The 16,718-nt window shown below is 35.1% G+C and overlaps 1 protein-coding gene across 1 annotated transcript in view; it reads left to right on the forward strand.

Annotated features, from left to right (window-relative positions):
• The window catches only part of LOC150105645 (nucleolar MIF4G domain-containing protein 1), a 189,641-nt gene that overhangs the window by 146,769 nt on the left and 26,154 nt on the right, over positions 1-16,718 (forward strand). The window contains exon 12 of the mRNA XM_090394970.1: positions 10,940-11,076. Within this exon, the coding sequence (XP_090251096.1) occupies positions 10,940-11,076 (137 nt within the window). The remainder of the gene's footprint in view (positions 1-10,939; positions 11,077-16,718) is intronic.

Below are 16,718 nucleotides of genomic sequence, written 5' to 3' on the forward strand. Positions count from 1 at the left end.
CCTCTTCTGGATTGACGACGACAATGCGCTTCATCTGAAAGATAACTCAGACTGAAACTGAACTGTAAATTTTGAATTCATTTATTGCATTCTCTATTGTATACTCGAAAGGAAAATGTTTTCTTTCTCTGTAATATATATACTTATTTACTTATAATATGTAAATAGTCCTTGTTACCTATCGTCTAATGTATATTTTAACAAGTTAAATAAAAAAATAAAAAAAAATCTATCTATCTATCTATCGACTGCGTTGAACACCTATACCTCATCAGCTGCTTGAAAGCATTTGGCTTTGGCTCAGGCATCATTCATTCTATTAAGACGTTGTATGCCAAGGGACAGTTTTGCATGAAAATAAACAACAGGCTTACCATAACTGTACCATACAGCAGAGGTATTAAACAAGGCTGTCCACTCTCCGGTCTTCTTTACACAATTGCCATTGAACCCTTTTATTGTAGACTCAGCATGCTGCTTAGGGCATCCCGCCCTAAACTTCCCTACCAAATCATAACCCTGACAGCATATGCTGATGATGTTACAATCATAGCTCGCAAAGAAGAGGACTTCCATAACATATAAATGGCATACCAGCAATATCAGGCAGCCTCAGGAGCCAAACTAAACACACATAAAACCACAGGACTGTGGTGTGGCAAATGGACAAACCGAACGGATTCCCCAATGTCTGGTACCTGGTCCGCAGAGGGAAACAAATGCCTGGGGATTTACCTAGGAAACACGCCCTCTTATGTGGATAAGAACTGAGAAACACTAAACAAACGTTTCAAGCAAGTACTAGGAAAGTGGGCAGCAATATGAGCCTCTGCCTCCACAAGAGGGAGAACAATAATCGTTAACCAAATAGCCACCAGTGTCCTTTGGCATACACTAAAGATTCTCACGCCATCAGTGCAGTTCATCAAACAAATATCAATTCATATGGAACAAAACAAACTGGCTTTCCTACTCCAAGCTATGTACTTCTCTCAAAGATAGAGGACAAAATTTGACCTCCATTGACAACAGGATAACAACGTTCCGCACTCGATTTCTCATTAATACCCTACAACAGGAAATATCACACAAATGCACCACTGAATATATTTTCACTTCTGCCACTAGAGGACTCTCTCTCTCCACAACCTTAAGAATGACAACAGCTCAAGTGCCAGTAAATTTAACAAACTTCTACAAAGATGCCCTTCGACGATGGAAGAAGCTAAACCTCCAGCACACAGTGAAGACAGCATCCCTACCTGAAATCCTCATGGAACCCATCTTCCACAACATGATGGTAAGAAGCCCGATCACTCAGAAAGAGATTTTCTTTCCTCCATGGAGCTGGCAAAGTGTGAGAATCTTGGGTGACATTCTTTCTCCAAGCCTCACCTGGCGCTTTCCAAAATCGCTCGAAAACCTGGAATATGGGAATCAGTCTGAGCAGATACACACTGTAAAGGCCACTTTTCAAGCCGCTATGTCTGATAGCATAACAGAAGTGGGGCTTAGCCCTCCCAACTCAGAAGATCCGGCGCCTATCTTTCTGATAAAAACCAATAACTCATGGGAAAAACTTACACTGAGCAACACCAACAAAATCTACAGCACTCTAACACAACAGCCGAACCAAAGCACTTTACTGGAAAATCCTGCATCATCTGATCAAACACTTTTTCAATGGGACCTACCATATCGCACAAGAGCCATTAAACCTGACGCAGATATTCAGTGGAGAATGTGGCAAAATATATTACCCACTCCTACCGTATTATGAAAATTTAATTCAAACGTCTCAGATAACTGCCTGTTCTGCTACCAATTAGGAACAGTCCGGCATATCTACTTGGAATGCCCAGTCAACACTAAATTAATCAGTTTGTCTCGGGAAATGGCAGCTCTCACCTGTGGTAGTCCTCATACAGAAGAGGAGTGTTTCAATTTCGTCCATGCATAGTCAAATAACCATTCATTCTGCAATTACCTCTTCATTACCGTGAAAGCGGTAATATACAACTTCTACCTCAGACATACAAGACCAGACAGCACAGCAACTTCACACAGAGAGGCAACTGACCAACTCATCGCAGCCTTCAAACAAAAGGTGAGAAGTCGGATCCTACACAAACATCACCACCACCATAGGCAAAACAACACCTTAGATCTTTTCCACCAAGACTGGAATCAACTCCTGGCTGAGCAGGGTGACTGCATCATAATCCACTTTCCAACATAGGAGTGACATTATCCCCCCCCCCCCCCAAAGAAAGGGGAAGAAGGATTGTTGTGCTCAACAGTGCAAAAATTAATCAGCTGGCACTCTCATGTAAATAGATAATATTGTGCTATAGTAACTCTTTTATGTTCTTCAACATTTATGTTCTTATACAGTATCATGTTAAAATAACTCTTAATGGCTTTAATCTATTAAAAAAAAAAAAAAAAAATGTAATTCGCCTTATAAGTGACTTCGATGTAACATACCTCAACAAGAGTATGAGCATGTAACCTCTCTGCCTGACTGCAGAGAACCAAAAACCGGTTAATCCTGTATATAAGATTGTTATGTTCACAATAAAAAAAAAATTGTGTGTATATATACAATAGACTTAAATTTAGTTGATTTTCTTATATGACAGATTTCCTGCACTTACTAGAAATTTGAGTGGCTGATGAAAATCATTTTATAGTTTATAACTTACATTATCTACACACTACTAATAAGAACACCAAAACACAAGGGGGTAACCGAAGAAATATACTAACCCAAATATATACTGAACAGATTTTTAGGAAATCTTCTATTCCTATTAAATGCACCTCAGATAAGAAATCTTGCTCTACAAGTACCAAGTTGGAAGTTTATTTTGCACTTGGTTTAGACTATAGTAAATTTAGTTTAATCCTTTATCCAAGCGTGAGCAAACAAAGCAAACAAAAAAAATAAACTTCCAACATCTTTCTCTAAATCCAGAATAATTTAATAATAAGGAGGTACACTGGTTGGCAACTCATATAGGTAATTATGACCTCTCCAGTACTTCTGCTTTAGTGTCACCACCTCTGGGTCTGCCTCCTACTGACGAGACCTCAATAAAGGTCGAAACCGGTCTGGGTAGTAGCCCTTCCCTCAATGCATAGCAGTATACATGTCCGCAAGGACATGTGCTTTGCATGGTGGGAGATGCTGAGACAAGGAGTGATGAGAGCTTGGTCCACCTCTGCTCTGAGTTACCAACAGTTGCACCACTTTGCTTCAGTCCTGAAGATATTGTCAGGCGTAAACTTTGTTTGCTCACACTTGGATAAAGGATTAAACTAAATTTACTACAAGTACCAAGTAAAATCACTTTTTGAGTTTTATTTTATAGAGACCCTTGCATGTGTAGTATCTGTTTTGGAAAATAGGACATACGGCAGCTATTTCACTAAAGAATTACCTAAATTTTCTACAGTAGAAACCTTGGTTATCCATGCATATGCTTTTAGTATGGACAATTAAAAATAAAATACACTACACAAAAAGAACTGCAGCAATCTAAAAATTCAAATGTAATATTCAGACACTTCAAAATGCATGTTTATCACCTCTTTGGAGATAAATTATATCAATTGAAATAGCTCTATATACTTTCTCTTACTTACTTACTTCCTTAAGAGCTGGTCAATCCTCATTCTACTTTATGTGGTGATGCTAGAAGTGTATACAAGGTAGTCTGAAAAGTTCTGGGCCTAACGTTGAGAAAACAAATTTATAATTTCAAAATTATTTTTATTTTTCAACATAATCTCCCTTAAGACTAATACATTTATTCCAGCGATGCTCCAGCACCATTATCCCGTCCCTGTAGTGGTTCTCAGTAAGATCTGCAAAATACCCATCTACAGCTGCAATCATCTCTTGATTCGAAGAAAAACACTGACCAACGAGGAAGAATTTTAGTTTTGGCAAGAGATAGACATCAGAGGGAGCCAAATCTAGGGAATAAGGTTGATGTTCCAACAATTTATAGTGCAGATCCCTTAATTTTCCCATTGTCAAAATACCTTTGTGGGCAGGTGCATTGTCCTGATGAAAGATGATTTTTTTTCTTCTGCAAACCGGGTCTTTTCTCACAAATTTTTTCATATTCCCCAGTTATTGTTTTACCCTTTTCAAGATAATTAATATACAAAATGCCTTTAGCATCCCAAAACATAGATGCCATTACCTTTCCTGCTGATAGAACTGACTTTGTCTTCTTTAGCACTGAACAACCAGCTTCTGTCCACTGTTTTGACCTGTTTGGATCCTGGTATGTAATGGTGAATCCAAGTCTCATCCATAGTAATAAATTGATGCACAAAATCAGTTTTATTCTTGTTAAAACGCTCCAAGCACTGTTCAGAGATTTTGAACAAGTGCTGTGAGCAAGTGCGGCACCCATCTTGTGCAAAGCTTTTTCATTTGCAATTCTTCATGCAAAATATATCCTACACGTTCTTTTGAAATGCCTATAGTCTCAGCAATTTCACACACTTTGACTTGCTGGTCATCCAATACCATATCATGCACTTGATCAATGATTTCTGATGTTGTTACACTTTTTGGACATTCTTCACATTGATCATCTTCATGGCTGGTATGGCCATGTTTAAATTCGGCAGCTCATTTCTTAATTGTCAGAAACAAAGGAGAAGAGTGCCTATAAACTTTTATGAACTTCGAATGAATTTCTTTTGGCATTAAACCTTCTTTTACAAAGAAATTTATAACTGCACGATACTCAATTTTATGCATTTCAAGGGATACAGACAACACTTTTGCTTCAGACAGCTGTATGAAACAAACTACTTGATACAATGACTTGCATTTTCACATGGATGCTTATGACAGATGTACCAACTTACACTATCTTGCCAATAGTGTTGCCATCTATGGTCGAGGCCGAGAACTTTTCAGACCACCCTCGTAAATGGCAACAACTTAGGACTTCCAAGTCTTATCTTCGTTGCAGAGGAAGACCAAGATGCAGACAGATTGATATAGTAAAAAAGTGTCTTAAAAGACAGAAATATAAAATCTGATAATGTTGGAGTCTTGACAGAGTTAATTTGGAGGAAAATGTTTGATTGGAAGTTAGTAATCGTGTGACTTTTTCATGTAGTAGTATCATAATTATCTTGTCCCCCCCCCGAGGGTACATATCAGGAATTTGATGATGATATGTTTGTGCATTCACACAACACTAGCTTATCTTAAAAACTACTCTGCTTACTTCCACTGTTTTTTTTTTTTTAAATTTTGATATTTTATTCTAGATTCACATGAATTTGTGATCTTGTTTACTCATTTATAATCAAGTATGACCTAAATATCAGTCATACAGTAATTGTATTATACACCCATTTCTCCATTTACATGTTAGATTGGTTCCAGAAAAAAACACATGAAAAAGAATAGAGTGCATATGAAAAAATAAGAAGAATGGTTCCAGATGTGAAAACCTGATACGAACAATAAGTTATTTTCAAACAAAACATATTAAAATCATTGAATAAAATCTTTAATTTTAAAGGAATATTTTTTATTTACATACTTATTTAAAGTATATAATTATGTATCTTTCTTAAAGAAAATAGTATGTCACTAATAAAACAAATTCGAAAAGGCCCAAATACACCCGCGGATATGGTTATTAGTTAAATTTTATTCGCCGTCAGTTTCTGACAGTAGCTGCATTCTTTTGTGTGAGAATGTAATGAAATCACTTCCATCACTTGAAACACTTTGGCCATCCTGTTCATACTGCAATGCCGAAACGCTTTCTTCAGTAAATGGAACTAAATTAGCACTAATTTCTAATAATTCTGGAGGTTTTTTTCACTAACTAATTAATCGTTTGATCCTGTTTTGACTAGATATTTGTATAATCATGCCATACATGACTTCTGTTCAGCTTGCTCAATATTTGGATCATGTGTAAGAAAATGACTTTGCAATTTACTAGCCATTTGAAGCCCTTCTTTAATTAATCCTGCAGTGAGTGGAATCTCTTCTTCATCATTATCACTAACAGTCTAGTCAACCATTAATTCTTCAAAATCTGCAGAAAAATCATAAAATCATTCTCCACCAACTGCATGTACTAATCTGATGATATTGGGATATTCAGTTGTATGCAAAGGTACAGGGTTTTTCTTTTTCACACATTCTGGCCAAGTAGCTTTCCAGCATGCATTTAAAGTTGATGGTTTCAATTCTGATAATGCCAACTTAGCAAGTTTGATGCAATCCAAAATAGAAAATTTCTTCCACACATCGATAACTGTCAGTAAATTATCCTTATCTAGTTTATCCAAAATGTATTGGAATATTCTTATGTGGTAAGTTTTGAAGGTAGCGATCACACCCTGGTCTAGTGGTTGTATTAGGTGGCAGAAAACAAATTTTCAACATTCTGGTGTTCTAAAACAGGATGGCCAGGAACATTGTCTATAATCAATAAAACTTTAACGCCAAGATTTTTTTTCCATCAAATAGCATTTAACTTTTGGAACAAAACATTGATGGAACCATTCATTAAAAATTTCTTTTGTAACCAACCTTTTTGTTTACTTTCCAGTGCACTGGTAACATGTTAAAATCCACAACTTTCATTACCTGCTGTCTTAGGGATTGATTAATGAGTAATGGTCTTAATATATGATCTCCTGAAGCATTGCTGCAAAATATTAGTCACACAATCCTTTGCTGCTTTAAAGCCACCAAAATTTTTTTTGTGATTTCACTATATTATATAAGTTCAACTTGGCAATTCTTTCCAAAAAAAGGCCAGTCTCATCTGCATTCCAAACTTGATCAGGAGCGCAGCCACCATTTTCAATAATTTAAGTACATATGTACCGTTCTAGGAAATTATAATGGAAATATTCTTTTTAACAGAAATGAATTCAAACAGAAATTTTAAAAATAAGTTCTATTGAACCGTATTAAATATACTGTGTAAAAATAGAATTGCTTTTATTTTCTAAACAGTGTTATTTCGAAATCATGTAAAAAAATAGGCTGTGTAAAAAGAGAATTAGGTGTACTTTATTTTCATGATTTAGTTTTTGTTTATGTGTGTATGTTTACCACTGTGCAAAATTTTAGAATCCCACTTTGCAATTACAATTGTCATATAATTGTCACATAGAACAAATTAGCTATTTTTCAAACTTATAAGTTTTTTTTTGTTTTGTTTTTTTTTTAAGTGAGGATTCTGTTACATACAGCATTCAGATGTTCAGCATTTGATATTTATCCAAGATTTTTTGCTTTCTCTATGTAAAATTTAAAAATCAGTTTTCTTGAATAAAGTAATTGATTAATTGAATAATTTTGATAATATTATTGATTAGTGTGATTAATGACTGATGAATTGCAATTGAATCGAGAAACAGTCAGGGTAATTTTAACTGAAGAATTGGGTATGTGAAAGATTTCCGTGAAGTTTGTGCCTCAGTTCTTGACAGACAAACAGAAGCAGCGGCAGCTTCAAGTTGCAACTGATCTTTCTGCAAATAAGCACATTTCTGAGAGTAATTACGGTGACGAAACCTGGTGTTTCCGGTACAATCCCAAAACAAGATGCCAGAGCATGCAGTGGAAAACCTTGAGTTCGCCATGTCCGAAAAAAGCACGCTTGTCATGTTTGCAGTTCAAGACAGTGCTGTGTTTTTTTTTTATCACAAGGGGATAATCCACTATGAATTCATTGAACAGGGACAAACAGTCAACTAACAATGCTGTTTAGTGGTGATGAAAAGATTACAAGATTCTGTTCAGAGAAAAGACCTGAATTGTGGCCTGACAAGTGGATCATCCATCATGACAATGTGCCAAGCCATAGTGAGAGTTTCTGGCCAAAAAACAATTACTGAATTTGGTCATCCTGCTTATTCTTGACTCCCTGTGATTTCTTGCTGTTTCCAAAATTAAAAACTGTGCTGAAAGGACAAAGATTTTCTGACATCACTGATATCCAGCATAATGTGATAAAGGAACTCGAGTATTCCAAAAAAAGAGTTCCAGGCCTGTTTCCAAAAATGGGAACACCATCTAAACTGTATAATTATACAAGGGGACTACTTCGAAGGCAACAGTAGCCACTAATGTATAGTTCAGAATGTAGGTTTTTTTACAGTGCATTCCGGAAATTAAATTGTCACACCTCGTAATCACCGCTTGCCTTTGTTGTAACTTTGCTAAAACATCATACTTGTGAACTCTTATTCTCATAATTGTGATTTCATCAGCATTTTCTTGTATCTTATTCAAATCCTTTTCCATTCATTAAAAGAATCTCTCAAATAATTGTAATCACTAACATTCGTGTGTTGAGGCCTAAGTGCTGTGAAAAATTCATGTTGGAGGTTTAATGGAATATTATCAACACTGTGAAAGGATTAAAACTAATTTTAATACTTCCAATATTTCGTCTCCGTCACAGAGACATCTTCAGGGATTACAAAAAACTTTTTGTAACAACACACACACAAATACAATACAATAGTGAGTGAAACTAAAGTCCTATCTAGGTGGTGCGCCCTCTATGGGCATTTGCAGGTGGCCTAGGATGTAAAGAGGGATCTCTGATAATTAATGTTTCCCAAATTTTGGAAAGTTTAATGCAGCCGTATCTGTTTAAATTAGGTTGATTACTGAGTGCAGGTGCAGATTCAAAGAACAGTCTTTCTTTTTTGAATTTACTATGGTGGAGCATGGTGGTTTTTTCCCAGGGGATCCTGCAGGTTGTATCCAAAACATGGTCGTCTGCAAGGCCAGATTGACCATAATCGTGATTGCAGATGTATGACTTGTGTTCTTCTAATCGGATGATTGCTGATCTGCCTGTCTGTCTGAAGTAAGCCAGTTTACATGCACAAGGTACTCTATATATACTCCAGGCACTGAGAGAGGAGGGAACTGATCTTTGGTGGAACGGATAAGGGTAACAAGTTTACAGCAGGGCTTAAAAGCTGTATGGAGGTTGTACTTTTTTAATGATCTGGCAATTTTTTTCTGATGTACCACGGATGTAAGGTATGGTGATGGCATTTCTGAAGTCCTTCTGAAGAGATGGTCAAGGAATGTGGAAGGACTTGATTATTTTTTTAATTCTGTAGTCACTGTAGCCATTGGAAAGGAAGGTGCTGTGTATGTGTTTGAGTTCAGTTGAAAGGGCAGTTTCACTGGAACAAAGAGTGTGGGTTCTATTGGTTAGAGTTTTAATAATGTCACAAATTGCTGAGAGGGGTGGTGGGAGAGTTTGTGATATGTAGATGATTTTTTCTCTATTTGGCCTCATGGCCCAGACACATTAGATTCCTTCCTCAGTCACCTTAATAGGCTACATCCAAGAATCCAGTTTCCAATGGAAAAGGAAAATAACAATAGTTTACTCTTTCTAAACACCTTAGTAATACACCTTCCTAATGGTGACTTTTCTTTCTCTGTATATAGAAAACCTACTCATATAGGCAGTTTGTGAACATACATACATTCACAAACTCTCCTACCACCCCTCTCAGCAATGTGGCATTATTAAAACTCTAACTAATAGAGCGCATAATCTTTGTTCCAGTGAAACTGCTCTTTCAACCGAACTGAAACACATACACAGCACCTTCCTTTCCAATGGCTACAGTGACTACAGAATTAAAAAAAATAATCAAGTCCTTCCCCATTCCCCAACCATCTCTTCAGAAGGACTTCAGAAATGTCATCACCATACTTTACATCTGTGGTACATCAGAAAAAATAGCCAGATCATTAAAGAAGTACAACCTCCATACAGCTTTTAAGCCCCGCCATAAACTTGTTTCCCTTATCCGTTCTACCAAAGATCAGCTCCCTCGTCTCTCAGTGCCTGGAGTATATAGAGTACCTTTTGCCTATAAACTGGCTTACTTCAGACAGACAGGCAGATTAGTAGCCATCTTGTTAGAAGAACACGAGTCATACATCTCCAATCATGATTATGGTCAATCTGACCTTGCAGACCATGTTTTGGATACAACCCACTGAATCTCTTGGGAAAAAACCACCATGCTCCACCATAGTAAATTCAAAAAAGAAAGACTGTTCTTTGAATAATTCTAATAATTCTTTGAATCTGCATCTGCACTCAGGAATCAACCTAATTTAAACAAATACAGTTGCATTAAACTTCCCAAAATTGGGAAACATTAATTATCAGAGATCCCTCTTTACATCTTAGGCCACCTGCAAATGTTCATAGAAGGGTGCACCACCTAGATAGGACTTTAGTTTCACTCACTATTGTATTGTATTTGTGTGTGTGTTGTTACAAAAAGTTTTTTGTAATCCCTGGAGATGTCTCTGTGACGGAGATGAAATATTGGAGTCTTAAAATTAGTTTTAATCCTTTCTCAGTGCTGATAATATTCCATTAAACCTCCAACATGAATCACTAACATCAGTTGCACCTATCACTCTAAATAGTTAAATTGCAATTTCATTTTATTTATTTATTATTTTTTTTATACAATGACATATTACAATAAAATATTTTACACAGTACATTAAAATTGTTCCATTTAAAAATAGTTTTATTATTATTCTGACATGGACAGTTGTTAATAAAATTATGTAATTTTGCTTAAAAGCCAAACAACAAAAATTGGGACCTTTATAAAAAAAAGTAATGTATTGTGTATTTTACTTGAATAAGTATTCAAGAAACACACATACTTTCATCATTTAATATCTAGATTAGATTATTTTATTGACAAAACTGGTGTACTTTAGAGATAATTTAACATGTTATCTAAAATTCCATTTGATAATTATCCAAAATATATAAAATTGTAAAGACTGGTATTGTATTTAGAATTATTTCTGTTATTGTTTATCAGTATTTTAATTGAATTACATTCAACATATTTTCAGCTCCAAGTGATGGTAACAGTCCAAATAAAATAGAGGGTGTTTCAGATATCAATGATAAAATTTTAGAGCTAGCTAGGAAACAACGTATGAATACAGATATTAGGAAACATATCTTTTGCATAATTTTGACAGCTGAAGTAAGTATAATATTACTTAATGTGGTGGAATTAATTGATTTACCTTTCAAGATAATAGGTTTTCTTTTTTAAATAACATCTCACTTACTGTTCTGATTGTCAGGTTTTGTAGAGTTCCTTCATCTTGTTTTTTTTTTTTTTTTTTTTTTTTTTTTTGATAAATTTCCTCTCTTGAGGATGATCTGTAGACATTCTTCTTGGGATGTTAGTGTGCATGATTGCAGTGTCTGAGTTAACTTCAGAAGTCTAAAATGCTGTTGGAACTGATATTCTAGCCACAATATAGAGTACACCACCAAACTCAGAAGTCCAATCATTTTGCAGCAATCAAATCCTCTGGTTAAAACTTCAGGTTGGTGGATCTATTATTATCCCCCAGCCAATCAAAACGGAAGAAACTATATAGGATTGAATTAGTATAGACAGAGGTTTGAGTGTGGCATTTACCAACTGCTGCCACCTTAGTACCACAGAGAAGACACCAGATCTCTATGGCACTAGGCAGAACCATCACCATATGTAATATCACCACTTGGATGGTTCTGTTGCATTATTATCACAGAAAAAAAAAAAGTAATTCTCTTAGCTTCTTACTTTTCTTCTAATTCTAACAATTAGTGCTGCATCTATTGTTTGCTAGAAAACGATTAGGAGAATCTTGACAAAATTGGATACCAAAAACTTTCCTAGTCATCGTGTTGTTTCTTCAGTTATTCTAAAGTATGTTCCAGAGTTGACTTCTGATCTATGCCATCTATTCCACTGGTATCTCTGCTGTGGTCTGGAAATGAATGTGCATATTCAATCCATTCCTAAGATGAGCAACAAGTCTTTACATCAAATTACCATCCAGTTTCTCTTACTTATTGCAGTTATTTTTAAATTAATGGAGAGTACCATTAACACCAGAGTAGGAAGTGATTGTCAGACATACAAAAATGTTTGGGGAAAATTTGGAGAAAAGAGCAAAGCTAATAATAATGGCAAATACCTGTTGGATTTCTGCTCAGGACATGGACTGGTTATTACTAACACCATGTTCCAACATAAAAATGTGCACAAATTCACATGGAGAGAAGAGGCAAGGAATAAGAAAAGTCTCATTGACTATGTTATTGTTGATAGTGATGTTTTCTCCCTGGTGCAGGACACCAGAGTGTACAGAGGATTTGAAATTGGAAGTGATCATTATTTAGTCTTGAGCAGGATAAAATTGAATTTCATATTGAAAAGAATAACACGTAAGAAAGTTTTAAAGCGAATAAAAGTTGAGCAGCTCTCAGATGTGAACTGTAGACTAAAATACACAAAGATCATTGAAGATTAAATGAAAGAGTTTGAGAACAGGAACCAAACCTTGGAGATTCAGTGGCAAGCCTTGAAGAAAACCCTGATTGATTCAGCTAGAGAGGCATGTGGTGAAGTGGTCTGCAAGGATAGAAAAATTAGAACTCCATGGTGGACACAGGAAGTTAAAGAGGCAGTGAAGGAAAAGAAGAAAGCATATCAAAAGTTCCTGGCAAATAAGTCAGCTTGTGCTCTTAGAGAATACAGACACAAATGTAAGAAAGCTAAACACTGTGTAAAACTAGCTAAAAGGACTTTGGCAAGAACATAGAAAATAAATATCAAGAAGGCGGAAAAAAAATATTCTGTAGGTTGTTGAAGAAGCTGCTGCTGCCTTTCCACATTTCAAGCATCAAAGGCTTGAAATGTGGAAAGGCAGCAGGAGTAGATGATATTCGACCAGAAAAAGTCTTACAGTGGCTGCACTGCATAGTTCAGAAGTCCTGGACAGAGGGACGAATTCCCAATGATTGGAGTAGAGCTCATAGTATCCATATATAAAAAGGGAAATAAAACTGAATTTGAGAATTACAGAGGTATATCCCTATTGAGTGTTCCTGGTAAGATATATGCAAGTATACTTGAGAAATGGTTGAGAAGAATTGTGGAAGAAAACCTTGGTGAAGAACAAGCTGGATTCAGGTCAAATAGAGGCTGTCAGGATCAGATCTTCACTTTATGACAAATAGTGGAGAAATCATGGGAATATAACAAAGATCTGTATTTAAGTTTTGTCGATTTGGAAAAGGCATATGACAAGGTGCCAAGAGAGAAGCTATTCAATACCCTACAGTTATATGGTGTCAGTGGGGCATTATATCAAGCAATACTTAGTCTTTATTTGAATTGTAAGTCAGCAGTTAGAATTGAAGGAAGTACAGGAAGATGGTTTAATGTTAAATCTGGTGTGAGACAAGGATGTACATTATCCCCTCTGTTATTCGTTATCTATATGGATCACATTATGAAGGAAAGTGGTATTAAATATGATATCAAAATTGGAGATGTTAATGTCAGCTCTTTGCTTTATGCGGATGATGTTATACTTCTAAATAAATCCACTACAAGTCTGCAACATTCTCTGACTAAATTGAATAACTGTTGTAATAAGACAATGAAAATAGGCAGAATCATTGAAAATGTCAACTGTGTTGTAAATAGAGAACCTGTGGAACAAGTAAAATATTTCAGCTACTTAGGCACGATTTTTAATGAAGATGGTAAATTAAATATGGAAATAGACAACAGAATCAACAAAGCTGGTATGGTAGGAAGTTTCTCTCATATGGAATAAGAGAGAAATTGTCAGAACACTAAATTAGCTGTATACAAGACAGTGTTCAAGCCAGTTTTAACTTATGGATCTGAGAGCTGGGTCAGAAGTAAAACACTTGACCAAAGACTAGAGACTGCAGATATGAGAGTCCTGAGAAAGATTAGGGGTGTGAACAGATGGCATCAATGGCAATATCATATTAAAAACGAGAATATTAGGAAAGAACTTGACATTGTCAGCATTCAGGAATGCGTTAGCAGAGCTAATCTCAGGTGGTATGGTCACTTAAACAGAATGGGCGAGGAAAGATTAGCAAAACAAGTATTCTCTGCCAAGTTGGCAGGAAAACGACCCAGAGGAAGACCAAGGTATAGGTGGATTGATACGGTACAAAGTGCCTTAGATGATAGAAATATAAGATCTGGTAATGTTGGAGTCTTGACAAGTAACAGACTGATTTGGAGGAAAATTGTAGATAGGAAGTTAGTAACGATGTAAATTTTTCATTTAGTACTATCATATCCTGTACACCCCTTGAGGGTACATGGCAGGAATTTGATGATGATGATGATGACTATTAACACTCAATTTTTATATTGCCTTGAAGTCTTTCAACTAATAATGGATTACTATTATGGAATTTTGTCTGTAAAAAAAAAATCCAGGGTGTAAAAATAGTCATAATTTATAATTATGAATCTTTTTACAGTCATTTCTCTATGTTAGTATTTTATTAGTTTTGGTTTTGCAACCATATAATTGGCACTTACGATGTGCCCAATATTGATAGTTATGTTAAAATGAAATGTAAGGTATGAGATTTATTGTACTCACCAGATTCTGATAGTTGTAATAATTTCATTGGTTCTTTATGTAATTTATAAGTGTTGTGGTATCTGTCATAGCATGTTGGCCATCACTAACTTCTCACTTTCTGTTTAGATGAACAAGTGCACATACTTAACAAGGAAATTGATGGGATTAACAGCTAACACAGAGAGAGAGTTTGGTATCTGGGTTATTCAGAGGAAAACAAGAAGCGAGAGAGAGACTGGAAGTTTGAGAACATAGACCAGAGATTTTGTTTTAGGAAGTGTTTAAGAAAAATAGACAGAACAAATTAATAGAAGATTCCAAAAAGGAATCATAGCAAGGTGAATCCTTTTACTGGAAGAGTTGAGGCTTTCAGCAAGTGAATAGTAAATAAAAAGAGATATTAAATAGACATTTTATTTCAATGTTCAACGAAATGCTAATTGTCTTCTGTCTTAAGGATGCTGGTGATATTAATTATTTTATCAGAACAAGTGATGCAATTAGAGAAATTTGAAAGTGTAAAGTGGCTTTATTTTGATACAGTGTTTATGAAATAGTAAAAGAAACTGTTTTCCTCTGGTAAAGAATTTAAAATTTATGCTCCTTGTAATAAAATTGCCTGAGATAAGAATACAAACTCAGTGTAATAGTAAGGATGATTAGAACATTACATTACATGCTAAATAAGGAAACATTGCATAGACTCATGGAAGTTAAGAAGTTTTATATATTTTAAGAAAAGGCTTGATAAAGAATTGACTCTAATGAACATTTATTGTTTGTAGGAATTCATTGTGAAAAATAAAATATTCAGTCTAGTAGACTGAATACTACATGTAAAACAAACCAATAATGGAATGAGTCAGTGGTGAGAATAAATTTATCCTGTAAGGATAAAGGAGGTCTCTGAAGTATAGATTTAATTTAGAAGGCCTGGATCCAATAGTTTTATAGTTTTTATAATATTAATTTAATTATATTAAACTTGTATAATTTTCAGTTGCATTAAATATATATTTTTTTTATTTGATCTCAAGTCAGTCATTTTAGAATCATTCTAGATTCTAAAAGGAATGAAGTTAAAAGTCATTCCATCAATCGGATTGAGCTTTTGTATATTCACTTAACACTTGATGTAAAAATCAGTCTTGGCACAATCTCATTACAGATAGACTTAACAATGAGATTTGTTTACATCACCCACTTTTGGACAAATGCCATGGAAAAGTTTGAAGAATCTCAAGTGGGTTGCTGTTGATATCTTTAAGACTTTTGACTATGTGCACAAATCTTATTAAGCATGTTCCTATTGTATGGTCTGTTTTGTCTGACTTTGCAGTTGGGTTGCCAGCTTTCTATCTGGATACACATTATGTGTGATGGTGGATCAATCTTTGCAACTGCTTGGGTGTTTCATCAGTCTATTCTTTACCCTACTCACTTCTTTCTGTATATCATTCACCTTTAGTTGACTACACATTCAGTATACACAGTTTTGCTGATGACAGTATGCTGCATTCCTTTCTTCATTTAACAAATCTTGCACTACACACATCACAAAACTCCGAACTTCTACAACCTAAAATATGATCTCCAAACTATTCTTCAGTGGAATGTGGATAACCTTGTAAATTTCAATGCTAGCTCTCTCTCTCACTTACACACATGCACAACCACACAAAAACTCTTATTCGTCTTACTTTTGATAACACACCCAAATATCTAGATAAGATTGTTTAACTAGCAACTTTTATAAATTAATGCCTTATTACTAACTTAATTTTAATTCAATTTTATATTTTTTTATTTGCCAGATATCCTACACTATATGTAAGTTGTAAGCCATTAGTTAAAATCATTGGAGATATACAGGAGGATGGTGTAATGTAAAATCAGGTGTGAGATAAGAGTGCACACAATCTCCCTTTTATTCATCATCTATATAGTTCACATTATGAAGGAAAGTGCATTAAACATGATATCAAAATTGATGTCAGGTTTACTTTACTCTCAAAGAAATCTAGTACATGTTTATGGGATTACTTAACTGAATTGAGTAATAAGCACTGTAACAAATATTGCATGAAAATCGACAATAAAAAGACCAAAACTATGAAATTAGGCAGAGGAAACTTCAACTGCATGTGAATGGAGAAACTAGAACAAGTAAAACATTTCAGTGAAGATGGCAAATTAAATAAGG

This window comes from Typopeltis vanoorti, chromosome 6 (genome assembly GCF_054136105.1).
Source record: "Typopeltis vanoorti isolate ZY-2024b chromosome 6, IOZ_Tvanoo_1.0, whole genome shotgun sequence".
In the NCBI taxonomy this organism is placed as follows: Eukaryota; Metazoa; Arthropoda; class Arachnida; order Uropygi; family Thelyphonidae; genus Typopeltis; species Typopeltis vanoorti.